Below are 14,626 nucleotides of genomic sequence, written 5' to 3' on the forward strand. Positions count from 1 at the left end.
TGAAATTGATCCTTCCTCCTTGGCAAGAGACCCAGGAACCTTCCTACAAGCAGAGCCTTACCTCAGACAGGATAAAGGCATCTTGTAGAGTGATATTAGAGCTTTCTGGTATCAGGACAAGGTATTGCTCATTTTGTCATATGCCTGTCTGAAAAAATAATTACTGATTATAGTTAAAAGAAAGGAAGTGTTTGTAGTTTACCTGAAGCCTCAGGATGATAAAGGCTGGAAGCATTTGTTATTTGTCCTGGCTGATGGAGGCAGCTATCTGAGGACCTTTGACTTGCAATCAAAATCCTACTTTTTGCAGAGGGCAACCTGGAAACCGCTCCCAGTCCTAACTGTGGTTTAAGTATCATGGCAGATCGATAAAAACTTGGAGATACCTCATAGTGGGTATATGGCGGAGAACAGAATTCTTCTTTCATAGGCCTTTTCCCAACCTATAGAGAAATAAATTAAACAGGTATCACTGCAGTGTATTCACATATTCAGGAAATAAGGAGCTCACATTTGCTTGCAGAGACAATGACTAATTTCTCCTCTTTGTGGTTGCTGGTTTGAGATCAGCATGGGAGATTCAAAATGTGATGGTTTGATCCCATTGATCACTAGCCATGGGGAAAAAAATTCATTCACAACCCAGCCAAATGCAACACACCGCTGACCGTTGCTCTCAGAAAAAGCTTCAAGTAGTGAAAATGAAGTGACACTATTAACACCTGAAAGGTAAATCTCCTTGACCATGGAGAATGATGTGCCAAGGAAATGAGTACAGGGAATTTTTGTTCGCTGTTATTTAAAATATTCCTTATTTGAAGATAAACTAGAGCTCAATTTTTTTTTAAACAAAGACAATCATCTCTAGCAAAGTTTCTTGAATGAGCAAGTTGTCTTTTATTACAAGAATGAGGAGAAATTAATTTTTAAACCATAATGAATGAAACAATTATAAACAAGGTTAAAATTACTTTTACCTAATTTCATCAGAAAAATACTCTCATTTGAGATGAATATGTTCACATTCATTGTGATGAATAAATACGAAGAAACTTGGCCTTATTTGTTCACAAAATGACCCTGAGTCCTATGAATTTATTTGCTATTCAAAAGCATTTGCCAGATAGTTTGGTATGAAAAGATCACCATACGGGCTAATCACAAACTGTTCACTTTGACTTTTGTTATTCATTATTGATGTCTGTATGTATGTTATGTATGTAGTGGGTAACCTAAATCACATGGTGCTGTTTCTGCTCCCTGAAATTGAAGCTTCTTAAAAGAGGGAAACATTTTTGACAAATGTGTGGTCCAATTCATGAAACTTTCAGGATTCATGTCCCAAATAAACAGGCTGTTGTCTGAATGCTGATGAAAGGCACAGCACCAAAAACAACAGCAGAGCAAATTCTCCACATAAAGGCCACAAACCTGCAAAGACCTATTCATGAGCTTAGCTACATGCACATGTGTAGTCCCACTGAGGCTCAGTCTACACTACAAACTTACGTCAGTTTAACTGAAATCCCCCCGCCTGAGTGCACTATGTGAATGGGAGGACTCCTCCTGTTGGCATAGCTACCAATTCTCAGGGAAGTGGGGTACCTATGCTGATGGGAGAAGCTCCCCTGTCAGCTTAGGTAGCATCTTCACTAAGCACTACAGCTGCACCGCTGCAGCACTTTAAGCGTAGACCTGCCCTGAGTCCACCTCTTCAGGCTGTGGGCTGCTTTCCATGACTTGGGATAAAAGAACACAGCAATATCACATACTTATGGTTGTTCACTTCTCCACAATTTGCTAAGACACATTTACACTATTGCCCCCAAATAGCACACTGGGTTGGAGTCCAACTTTCTGTAGACTTTCCTTTTAAAATATAAATCATAATTCTCTGTTAAGGACCCTTTCAGATTTTACAGTGTGAACCAGTTAGGGATTTGTGGGGGGGGAGGGGCGGGGGAAATCAGGGCTAAATTTATTTTAAAAATTAATCAAAAATTACATATGCAGATGTATATCTACTGATTAATTCTGCTGTAAATTACAATGTATTTAATATGGCAAGCCCGTATCTTTTCAGCAATTAGAAGCATTTAGAGGATGCACTTTAATAGTGGCTATAGGAGCTTTGATCCTAGCAGGTTCATAAGCACATCTTCAATCAGCGGTGGCTCCAGGTCCCAGCATGCCAAGCTCGTGCTTGGGGCGGCAAGCCGCAGGGGGTGCTCTGCTGGCGCCGCGAGGGTGGCAGGCAGGCTGCCTTCAGTGGCTTGCCTGCGGAGGGTCCTCTAGTCCCGTGGCTTCAGTGGACCTCCTGCAGGTGTGCCTGCGGAGGGTCTGCCGAAGGCAGCCTGCCTGCCGTGCTTGGGGCGGCAAAATGCCTAGAGCCACCCCTGTCTTCAATATTCCAAAATACGTAAGATTGGCCTTAAACTATTACAGAAATCAGTTTAGAATCTTTTAGGGTTTTGCATATTTTATATTGAAATTCTGATAAGACAGATATTGTAGATATTTAGGGTTTGTCCACACTTAAAACACTGCAGCTGCGCTGCTGTAGCACTTCTGCAAAAACACAACCTATGCCGACAGGAGGGATTCTTCTGTTAGCGTAATTCACCTCTCTGAGGGAAGAATTCTCCTGTTGACCTAGCGCTATCTACATAAGGGGTTAGGTCAGTTTAACTGTCACTCATGGGGTGTGGATTTTTCACACCCCTGAGCAACACAGTTATACCTATCTAATTTCCTAGTGTACACCAGGCCTGAGCATTTGATCTTTGCTCTACATTTCTCACCATAAATGTAGCCTCATTTCCCACCATTAAATCTTCAATGACATTCTTCTTTCTTTGTATTATACTTATATGACTTACTTTTCTATTTTAGAATTCAGGTTTTTATTACTTATGTCTGATTCTTGATGCCTTACTTGTATGAACTTATAAAAGTAAATTATCTTAATTTTTCAAAATTAATCAATGCAGTAGCTTTACTGAAGTTTTTAGGTATGAGACTGTTTTCCTGGTTAAGATTTGGTTACTTTTTCTCCTCATATGAGCATATTTCAGCCAGATTTCATTATACACTTCTTATCATTTTGTTTATAACTGGCAGTGAACAGACCAACAACAAATTCCTAAACAGAAAGAACAGATAAATTCTTTGAATATAGAGACTAGGCATTTTTAATAAGCTGGGTTAGTTTTGCCAAGGCTTCAAACTACTTTTGTTAATCTTTATTGACAGTGATCTATCGGTAAGACAGCAGGGCTGCAGACATGAAAAGATGATCACTGATTTAAAATGAATCCTCTGATAGAATCCAGGAGGACTTGCCTGATCATTTCTCAGCAAATACAGTAAATATGTTTATTCAAAAAAAAATTCCACACACAATCGCTCTAGTCTAGTGAGACAAAATTGCTGTTTGTGGGTTGAGTACGTTTTTACAGTTTGTACTTTGGGACAAATGTAGATACGGTGTAATTTGATTGTCTTCAGTGGAGTTGTACCTGATTAGAAGGCTGGTGTTGGCCCATGGTATTCTGCATTAGCTGTTTGGGGCTTTTAAAGAATGAACTGACATATCCTGTTAAAGCTCCCGACTCCTGTAATTTTAGGCTTCAGATTTCAGATGCCATGGTATGCAATAAATATCTCCTACTCACTCTATGTATAAACCGATGTGCTGAAGAAAGCTTCAGTCACTTGAAAAGTCAGCAATAAGTGCAGATTAGCAACTGAAACTTCCACAATATGGCTAATTCTAAACAGAACTGGTAGCGCTGCATATAGTTAAGGTTTCCCAGCATTTTCCATTATAAGATTTTACAGTCTTTGCATTTAATAAACTTTACGTTCAGGACAAGCTTTTCCTTGTTGGGTGTCTGTGCTCTGGTGATTTATTTATTTATTTATTCATTCTTTTGGTTCAACCTTTTCTGAGAATGAGATAAGGGGAAATGATGGAGACAAGGTGGGTGAGGTAATATATTTTATTGGACCTGCTTCTGTTGGTAAGAGACAATAAAAGGTGGGACTGACATGGCTACAACTACACTGCATACAAGGGAAAATTATGTTATATGGCCCATGTAAAATCAGATTCTTATAGCCCTTTCATTGAAAGGTTTTACTGGTCTCCATTCTTTGGAGCAAGGACTTGAAATTTGACAGGCAGCAATACCAGAACACACCCCCTCATGGTGTGGCACTGCAGTCACCCTGCCTCAATTTTCCTTGTCTCCAGTAGTTCTCTACATCTTCAGCAAAGTTCAGTTATAGAGGTGACTTAATCTTCTGGCTAGGGTACATAATACCACCCCTTCCAGGGTAACCACAGTCCAAAGTAAAACACCAGCATCGGTTTTCCACCCTGGACCCAGGCACAGCCCTTCTCCACAGGGTTTGACTGTTCCATACAACAGTCTTTGGCCCTTCTCTTGGGCTCAACTTCCAGCCCTCCTGGGCTCTGGTCAGTCCCTTTTCTCTCCCCTTAGTAGCAAGGGTTGCTGCATCCCTCTAGGGTGCCAGCACTGGGAGAACACACACCTAGCCTTTACTGTGGGTTCTTGACCCTGGAAACCCTAAACTACTGGGTTATATGTCATGAAATTGAAACTCAAGCTCATTCTACCTTTTCTTCCTATGTACTGTCCTGGTCTTTGAAAAGTCTTTTCCCTCAAGTCTTTTTAGCCCCAGTCCTCAGCTAAAATTCCTTCTCCCTGTGAACAGTGTATCCACAACCCTTCTTTCCTGGGGCTGTACTTTAATCCTGGCAGGCCCCCCTGGCCCATCAAGATTCTGATTCTACCCCCTCACGGTAATCTCTCCTGACTCCTGGCTTTCCCCTCCACTGAGCTAAGAGTGGTCCTTCACAATGCTCAGCAGGTAGTCACCTGATTCTGGCATTTGGTCCCCTTTCCTAGCTAGGTCTGCTGATTCTTCCTGAATAACTGAATTAAAGGTAAAAAGAACAGGAGTACTTGTGGCACCTTAGAGACTAACAAAGTGCAACAAGTACTCCTGTTCTTTTTGCGGATACAGACTAACACAGCTGCTACTCTGAAACCTGAATTAAAGGTGCCATGTTTTAGAACAGGGCTGGCTAGCCCCAAGGCCCACTGGCCTTAATGGGACAGATCACCCTGTTACAGCACCTGAAACTAGTGGATGCTTAGGCCTTAATTTCTGTGCCTCAGTTCCCCATCTGTAAAATGGGAATAAAAATGCCACCTTACTTGACAGAGGGTATTACAAAAATAAATTAATATTTGTGAAGCACTCAGATACCATGGTGATGAGCGCCACCAACAAACTCATTAGAAATTAATAATGCCACCTTCAAAGAGGGATTTGAATTGTATGTAGTTAATAAGGCTAGGGCCACACAGTGAACAATGAGGATAAAACAAGCTATTGAATAGCTGCTTATACAGCGAGCACCTTCCATCCGGTGCACTAGGAGTGTGTGTGTGGTGAGCGGGGGAATGTGGAAAAAATAGTATGTGACCATGCAAAGATTGTATCATAATGTATCACAAGTTCCAAGCAAAGGGCAGTAAGTAGCTGGCCCACAAACTAACCAGGGACCCAACTGTAACCCCTGCTTGCCCACTCCCCTGCCCATCTGCTCTGGAGGGGGTGTAGTGGCACAGAAGCAACTGCTCTGTAACTGACAATGCAGGTAGCCTGCACAGGGCATAAGGTTTCTTGGCACTCCCACACTCCCCAGTACGGGTCAGGAAGGTGAACCAGGATCTTGCCCAGAGTGATCAAACTGGAAACAGACATCTTGGCAAGGTGGTACGGAATGGACCATAGGGAATTGAGTTATTCTTTGACTGCATGGCAAAACAGGGACTTCCAAAGCTGGGGAAAGGAAAAGTCTGTTATTTTGAGAGAATGGTTAATATACCCACCCACTTCAAACGAAACAAGACAAACAAACATTATAAATTGTCTTACAGCAGCTTTGAAAGTCCCTGTTTTTCTGTTCATTCAAATGAGAGGCAAACTCTTCTGGTCCTACTGCATGTGACCAGTCCAGAGCTCTTGCTGGACATACCTGCCACCCTCCCTCTGGAGGAGGAAAAGCCCCTGTTTACCAGCAAATAGTGACCATTTTCTACAGCTGTCTCTTTAAAAGGCTCGCCCAGGCCCATGTATGTCAGTGGAGTTAAGAGACATGCCTTTCTCTTTCTCCCCAATGCTCTCATTTTTAGCTTTCGAATATTAGGGGGTGATTGTGTGCGTCTGGGAAGTACTGTGACCGTACGGCAGCATCCAGCAACAGACCATTCGCCATGACCACGTCAGTGTCAGAAACAGTTAAGAAAGTTTGTTTACAATACCCACATATATCCCAGTATTGATTTACTATTTTCAGGTTTTACAGCCAATCTCTGCTATTTTCCTCAAAGAAACAAGTAAACAAACGTCAATGGGTGTACAAAAGAGGTGGTTATCTCCTTACCTCCTGTAAAAACTTTTCACTCATTTGACCAAAATGATGCCCTGGGGGTTTAATGCCAGATACTACAAGTCCCGAACCATAGATTCTTGGCTTCTGCAAGTCGGGTTTAAATTTGTCATACAGAATGTTAGATGGTTTAATATCTCCACCACTCAATATCTGCTGTTCTTTTGCCATGGGCATACCACACACAGGGGGACCATACGGCAGCTCAGTTGAGGCAAAGGAAGGGTCAAGATGGTCTATAGACTGAGGATTTCTTCTAATGTAAGTGATGATCTTAGGTCTCACATGTTTGGGTTTGGGTATGACAGGTTTTATCTCAATGTTTTCTTCAGGCTTTTCACTGCAGTCACTTTCCACATCACCCTGGGCTGTAAGGGAGCCCTTGGAATGCACAAGGATTGGTTTGGGGATTCCACTGTTCGCAGCAGTCTTGATAGGCACTTTAGGGGATATGTTTAACAACTGGGTACTGTCAATGGGAGGTAGGACTGAGGAGGGTGACAGCTTGTCAACATGAAGTGCATAAAGATCCTTTAAACTGCTGTTTGAAATTGTGGGCTGTTTATTAACATTCACAGTTGCAACTGGGCGCAAGGAAGCTGGGACGCAGAAAAAGGCATCAGCCCTTGCTGAAATTTTATAACTCTCTGATGCGTCATCTGAAAGATATTTCTTTGCAATAGTTGTCTTTTTATTCTGAACTGAAAAGCTTGCGCCTTCCACATCACTATCCTGGTTGTTTGGCTGTTTATTTGACATTGTTTCTGTACTAAGCACTCTGTGTTGATCTGAGAGATCAGAGGCAGACACTGTGGTGTTTTCAGTGTTCCCTTTGACTAGCATCAGTTTATTCTCATTAACTTTCATGGTTTTGCTGTAAGGGAGACTAACATTGTGTAGAAAAGATACATGCCCACCAACTGTTTGAATGCAACTTGTACCAGCTTCAAGTAAGTTTCTATTTCTTGTAGGTGTCAGTTTGCCACTGGATTTGCTATCATCAGTAAGAGGAAATACAGATCCAATTTCTTTGTCTGTTATGTATTCCTGATGACCTTGATTAGCTGCCCTGCTTTCATCATCATTACTTCCTCTTCCAAACCCAGGGCAGGTACTATTACCACTTGGTAGTCTGTCCTCAGCATAGGCTACCACGTGGTTTAAGAGCGGATCCCCTACTTTACTACAAAAGTCTTGAAACTGGGGAGCTTGCATTTTGGACACTTCGGCTCCACAACCTTTCTTCTCTTGTATTAACGTATCTTCTTCTTTTTGACATCCTAGAAATTCTACCAACATAATTCTCTCAATTTTTTGTTGACAAATGTTCTTAGATGGTACAAGTGGTGGATGTTTTAGCTCCAGTTTTTTACTCATATCACCCTGACCTAGTTGTGCTTCTGACTTACTAGAGACTTCACTGGGCTTACCACTTAAATTTAGATCTACATGAGTAGGATGCAGTGTGCTTTTGCTGTTAAGAGTTGGTACATCTTCCATATCCATTTGGCTCTCTGGGATATTTACTTTCTTGTTCTCTGAGATAGATGGTTTTGAATAAAACACCATATTTTCCTCTGAGGTATTGTCAAGTGGATGAAAAACCATATCTAGAAAATGATCCGCTGGTGTTTTCTGTGATTTCTCAGTATCACCAATCAAATGATGTGATGTATCAATGGAATCTAGTGATGCAGAAAGTGAACGTTTACACGACACACGTTCTTTTGAAAATGCTTCTGTTTTAGTAGAAAATTTACATGATCTTCCCAAAGAAAGCCTTTTTATTCCTTCAGCCTCCATGGTCCTGATCATTTTATCCTTAGAAATATGCCGGGTAAATTCAACATCATCTTCTGAAAGAACCCATGAACTGGTATCATTTGCACTGCTCTTCAAATTAGATAGACTTTTTCCTCGGCTAATATGAATATTCTCTGAAGTATCCTTAACTTCATCAGTCCTGTAATCTTTATCCAATTCCTTGTTTATGGTAGAAGGCAACCTAAATTCTTGTATACTGATGTCACAACTCTGAGATTCCTTAAAGACCAGAAGTTTATTCTGCTCTGTATTCAACTGCGTAATTTTCTCTGACCCACCAGTATGTACACTTCCAGGATTAGCTGTCAAATCACATCTCTTGACTTCCCCTTCAGTGCTTCTGACCTTTGTCATAATTTGGTTGGCATTTGTATCTCCAATACTTATTATGCTTTCATTGTTATTTTTTATTTCATTTCTGTTGTCCTGCAGCTGGGTGTAACATGTCTCACTTGGTACCAGTGATGCACTCATTTTGAAATTTCAGGTGACTGCTTTTTTGACAGTCCTATTTAATGAGTAAGCTTCTCTTCAACCAGTTTAACTACTATGCATGCTTCAGTTAAAGATTTAAATTACAAACTGATCAGTAGAAAATTCTTTCTCAAGTTGTTTGGAGTCTTGTTAGATTCACATTTTTATGCTATTTCAATCACTTTCAGAGCAGCTTCCAGACTTGAGAAATCTTTTTGACATACAGTAGAGATTTAATTAAAGCAAGAGATATCCATTAGGTTCCCTCAGAATGAGAGCCAGTTAGTCCATTTAACCTATGAGGGAAGAAAAAAAAAATCACACATGTTGTTAACTCAGATGATGTCACTAGCAATACTCACTGTTGCATCCGCAGATTAATGTTTCATAACACTTTATGTACATGTTCAATTATTGCTAAGAACAAATATTTGTAGGCCATGGCCTAGTCTACACCAGAAAAGTTGTATCATAATAACTGTGTTGGAAGGGGTGTGATTTGTGTGTGTTAAACCCATATAAGCACTAGTGTGGATGTAATTATATCATAGCTTTTTTCACTTCCCATACAGGAAAAAGCTATGCTGGTATAACCCCTTGTATACTGATATAACTGAGAGAATTATGGCACTTAACTATACCAGTATAGTTAAAATGACAACACTTTCTAGCGTAGACAACTCCTAAGGAACAAAATTCTGGCGACTTCAGGGAAAGTATACTTGGCTTCCCTCCCTCCCCCAGATAGCAGTGATACACATACTAAGGCTATATCTACTCTAGGAGTTAGGGATGGGCTTCTATACTTGCAGACACATACTCACACCAGCTCAACAAGAGCTAGCATGAGCATAAGTAGCAGCCGCAGTAGCACAGATAGCTGCAGTGGAGGCGTGGCTTAGCCATGTTCGCCCCACCAGTTTCAGGCAAGTTTGTAGTTGGCATAGCTAAGCCGTGCCTCCGTTACCACTGCCAGTGCAGCTGCACCACTATGTTGGGTATATTAGCTCAGATCTGAGCTAGTACAAGTATTCTACATCGGCTGGAAATCACACCCTTAGTTCGTAGTATAGATGCTAAGCTATGTTACAACCATCAAAGCAGACCCTCCCTGATTTCTTTTATAGGCCGCGAAAAAGGAGCAGGCATCCTCTGTCAACTGCAATGACTAGAAGACAGCTTTCTACACTTGCCTCCTCACATTTTCATCTCAAGTCGTTCACAAGTAATGATTCATAATGAATAATATTTAACATGTAAGAATACGTACATTTGGAAAACTAGAAATGAGTCAAAGTTGCAAAACTGAGACCCAGATTTGAAACCACCACCAATACCTTAAGATACTGAGATTCCAGTTAGAAGGTACTGGATCAGCCCATTTTAGAGAGAGGCTCTATCTATAACATCTGGATGCAAGTTTAGGTTCCTATTTCAAAATCCCTCTATGCTCAGAGGTTCCAGTTCAGCCCATTCTACAAAAAGGCCCTGATCCTAACTTTCAGATCAGAGTTCAAGTCCAGATTTGTGCATGTACGCACGCGCGCACACACACACACACAGAGTTGGGTTTGGATTCCAGTTTCTGGCTCAGTTTCCTCTCTAGAACAAACATTAACTGATGACATTAATTCATGAAACAGGACATTATATCAGAGCTCCATTTCAATATCACAGAACCGTATTATTATCCATCTTATCCTTGGAGCACTTTAGGATATGAATTTTAAATTAATGCTATGTTCTGCCCTTACTCCCAGAGATTAAATTATTGAACTGATTGTAGATATTTAAAGGTTTCACTTAAAATTTGGACTTTCTCCAATTAAAATCTTTTGCAGAATTACAGTACCAGAATTTACACATTAATTGTGAAGGCTAAACCCTCAACCTATAGGGAACGACTCATGTTGCTAAATGGTGACCCTCAGGTTCTCTGGTAGACAGTCAATGGTTAGGGTGCATGGCATCAAAGGAAAGGGATTTTAAAACAAAAAGAACAGCGAGGAGAGCCTCAGGGCTCAGAAAAGGATGGGAAAACTCAAATTCAGCCTCTGCCTACCATCCGTTCCCTCTTCCTAATTCCAACCTCCCACCTCCAAAAAACCTCAAACACTATACATACTACAGTTGCACTAATAAAGACGTTAATAGAGAGGATATCTAGCAGAATCTGTTTTCATTGTGTAATTTGCTGAGAAGGAATAAAAACCAGAGCTGATATGAAACAATGGGTTTCCTTTCCTCATCACTCCCCGTGGGGGTTAGGGAGAATATAAGAGAAGAATATCATAAAATTATGGCTCTCAGGTATGTAACTCAAGTTAATGCTATGAGTCACTATTTGACTTATTTATGTATATGGTCAGAATCAAAGGTATGAACTATGCTTATTTAGAACAGGTGCTCAGTTGTCAGTGTTCCATGCCTTTGGGGGGTGGGTGGGAAGCAGGGGGCGGAGGGAGGGGAGCAATGCTATTGTCATAGACTGATTTGCATTCTGTTCCATTACTTTTGCATAGAATGTATGAACAAAATAGTATTTTTAACAAGAAAAAAAACAAACTAAACTAAAACCCCAACCTTCTCTTTGTCACTTTCCTCTCACCAGTTATGCAGATCACTTTTGAAGTCCAAGTAAGAAAATATTCACAAATTTGTACTGTGCTCGCCAAATACAATTTTTCAACCAAAGAAAAACCAAGAGCCATATATATTCACCTCTTAGTCAATGAAGTAAACTTGTATTTGCTTAGCATGTGGAATGTACATGATTAATTTTACTGGGAATATAGTTTCCTTGTAGGGGAAAGTTGACCAATTGGACTAAATTGAAGAGATGTGCTCAGGCTTTGTTCTTCAGATAGAACTGTATTTCCCTCAAATGGAAAGCGAAACTGACAAGGACAATAAAATGTTGTTATTTTATTTAGCAGTGAGTGATCTTGGTGTCATTTATTTTGCAATCATTTAAGTTAGTTTAAAAAAAACCTTTATCATGTGCTCTGCAGATTAGTAGGGATGACACCACTAGCGAATGTTACTTTCCCCCACGCACTCCTGGAGGAAAACTAATAGGAGGAAATCTCTGATATTCCCTCACTGAGATTCTCCCCAGTTATTCTGTCAGCTCACCAGAGGGAGGGGCTCCCCCCAGACAACAAGCAGCAAAGTCCACCACTGAATTCCATGAAACCCCCAGGATCTGATGAATCTCCTGAACCAAAAGAAGATCAAGCATATTCACACAGAGGTCTCATACACACAACCTGCAGCAGAACTCCAATGGAGCTACACTGACAGTACTTCTGAAGCTAGCAGCAGCTGTCAGGAGCCCCCTTCAAAAGAATACCCACTGGGAAAGTAAAGGCTTAGATTCAGTAGTTCCCAAAGTTGCATTACATACTCTTTCTCAATAGCACAAGGCTGATGGACCCCTCTGGTCTTGGCCCACTAACTCCTTGTCCCTTCCCCACTTACCGATTCTTGGACCCAGAGAGAACAATCTAGGTACTACAGCAACACCAATAAAAAAATAAATAAATAGTTAATGCAGCTCTCAGGTGCACAATTAGATCTTACACATTTTTAAATGCACAATTCAATTAGTACTGTTGCTTGTTGGTAGTTTTTAAATAAATGTTTTACAGAATGTTAGAAGGGAGTTAACAGAGGCATTTAAGATTGTGGTGGATAAGTAAACACTAGTTAGTACCCCCTCTTTATCCTTCCCCATGATATGAATACAAGCGGGCACTCAATGAAACTGATGGGAGGTAAATTTGAAAAACAAATTAGAAACACTTCACAGAACATGTGTCTATCCTGGAGCCAGGGGCAGCTCCAGGCACCAGCACGCCAAGCGTGTGCCTGGGGTGGCAAGCCATAGGGGGCACTCTGCCGGTCACCGCGAGGGCAGCAGGCAGGTTGCCTTCGGCGGCATGCCTGTGGAGGGTCCGCTGGTCCCGCGGCTTCGGCGGACCTCTCGCAGGCATGCCGCCAAATCCAAGGGACCGGGGACCTCCGGCAGGCAAGCCGCCAAAGTCAGCCTGCCTGCCTGCCGTGCTTGGGGCAGCAAAATACCTAGAGCCGCCCCTGCCTGCAGCATTCACCACAGTGGAACATTACAGAGCTCAAATGAAGTAGTCAAACATCATGTTTCGGGACATAAACTGATCACTGATTAATTTACAGCATCAGGTGTTGGCCACTTCCCAAGAGACGAACCCAGTCTACTTATAGATTCTAAGATCAAGAGAGACCATTGTGATCATCTAGTCTGACCTCATGCATAACATAGGTCAGAGAATCTCAGCCAGTGATTCCAAGTCCATCATTTGTGTCTCACTTGGAGCATCTCTTTTAGAAAGGCATCCATTCTTAATTTAAAGACTTCCAAGGCTTGGAGAATCCACTATATTCTTTTGGTAAGTTGCTTCAGTGGTTAATAACCCTCACTGTTAAAAATGTGTACCTTATTTCTAGTTTGAATTTGTCTAGTTTTAACATCCAGCTAGTGGATCTTGTTATGCATTCATCTGCTAAGTTGAAGAAACTTTTAGTATCAGAATCTTGTCTCCACAGAGAACCTATAGATTGTGATCAAGTCACCTCTTAACCTTCTCTTTAATAAACTACATAGCTTGAGCTTCATAAGTCTTTCACTATAAAGCATGTTTTCCAGATCCTGACTCATTCTCGTGGCTCTTTTCTGAACTCTTCCCAGTTTTTCAACATCCTTTTCAATGTGTGGACACTAGATTTAGACAAAGTGAGTGAAATCCTGGCTCCATTGAAATCAATGGCAGGACTCCCATTTGACTTCGGCGGGACAAGGATTTCACCCAGTACTCCAGTAATCTCCAGGTCTCACTGACACCATATACAGAACTAATGCCACTTCCTTACTGCTACTCAATATTCTCCTATACACATCCAAGGTATGTGTCTGCCCTCTTAGCCATAGTATTGCACCATCGACTCCTGTTCAGATGGTTGTCCACCATGACCCTAGATACAATGCCCAATCTTGTAAGTATGACATACATTCTTTGATTAGATAGACCAACAGTTGGATTGATGTTGGCAAATGTATGCCATATGATCCCTGTTTCAAAAATCTAAAGTTATGCAATGTAAATATAGCTGTCAGGATTATCAACTCAGAGGAATGTGGCAGTAGTGCTGGAATAAATCTCAAGGCTCCATTCTGACTTAACCTACAGCCTTGAGTATATTTTTTCTGCAGAATCAATGCATAAAATAGAGATAAGAATCCATAAGTTGATTAATAAATATACTGTTTATTCAGGCTTCTGTGATAAGGAATCCAAACCTTTTTTTGTTTGAGTCAGCACAATAAATATTTTAGATGACTATGACAGATATATTTGAGTGTATGATTTATAGTTTTGTATTAAATGTAGGCTCCTACTGCATCTGATCATTCTAATATAGATAACTTCTATGTGAATAAATTATGCCACTGGGGATTGAACTGCATAGCTTTCCCTAAGAGGCATGTGTAATCCTGGCTTCAATAGGCTACTTGGGAGTCATTAGGATGAAACAAATATCAAGAGGGAAATGAGGAAGGAGATAAATATGTCTGAGATTTTACTAAATCAACTTGTTAGCAACTGGTCACACACACATAGCTTACATCACTTCTTGCAGCTCTGGAAGGTCTTAACAATTCTGAAAAGGAAACCTTTTAACCCTAAACCACTGATGTCACACATCAAAGACAGTGGCATCACATCCCCTAGAAGAAGTGCCATACAGATTTTGGATAAGGAGTAGGACTGAAAGATTTAAAGATTGGACTTAATATACAATAGT

At 40.9% G+C, this 14,626-nt stretch overlaps 1 protein-coding gene across 1 annotated transcript in view; it reads right to left on the reverse strand.

Moving 5' to 3' along the window:
* Window positions 1-14,626, reverse strand: part of MTUS2 (microtubule associated scaffold protein 2) — a 545,841-nt gene that overhangs the window by 345,663 nt on the left and 185,552 nt on the right. The window contains exons 3-4 of the mRNA XM_075065972.1: window positions 6,482-9,081; window positions 203-443 (exon numbers count right to left, since the gene is read on the reverse strand). Of these exons, the coding sequence (XP_074922073.1) occupies window positions 203-443; window positions 6,482-8,785 (2,545 nt within the window). The 5' untranslated portion in view covers window positions 8,786-9,081. The remainder of the gene's footprint in view (window positions 1-202; window positions 444-6,481; window positions 9,082-14,626) is intronic.

This window comes from Chelonoidis abingdonii, chromosome 1 (genome assembly GCF_003597395.2).
Source record: "Chelonoidis abingdonii isolate Lonesome George chromosome 1, CheloAbing_2.0, whole genome shotgun sequence".
NCBI lineage: Eukaryota > Metazoa > Chordata > Testudines > Testudinidae > Chelonoidis > Chelonoidis abingdonii.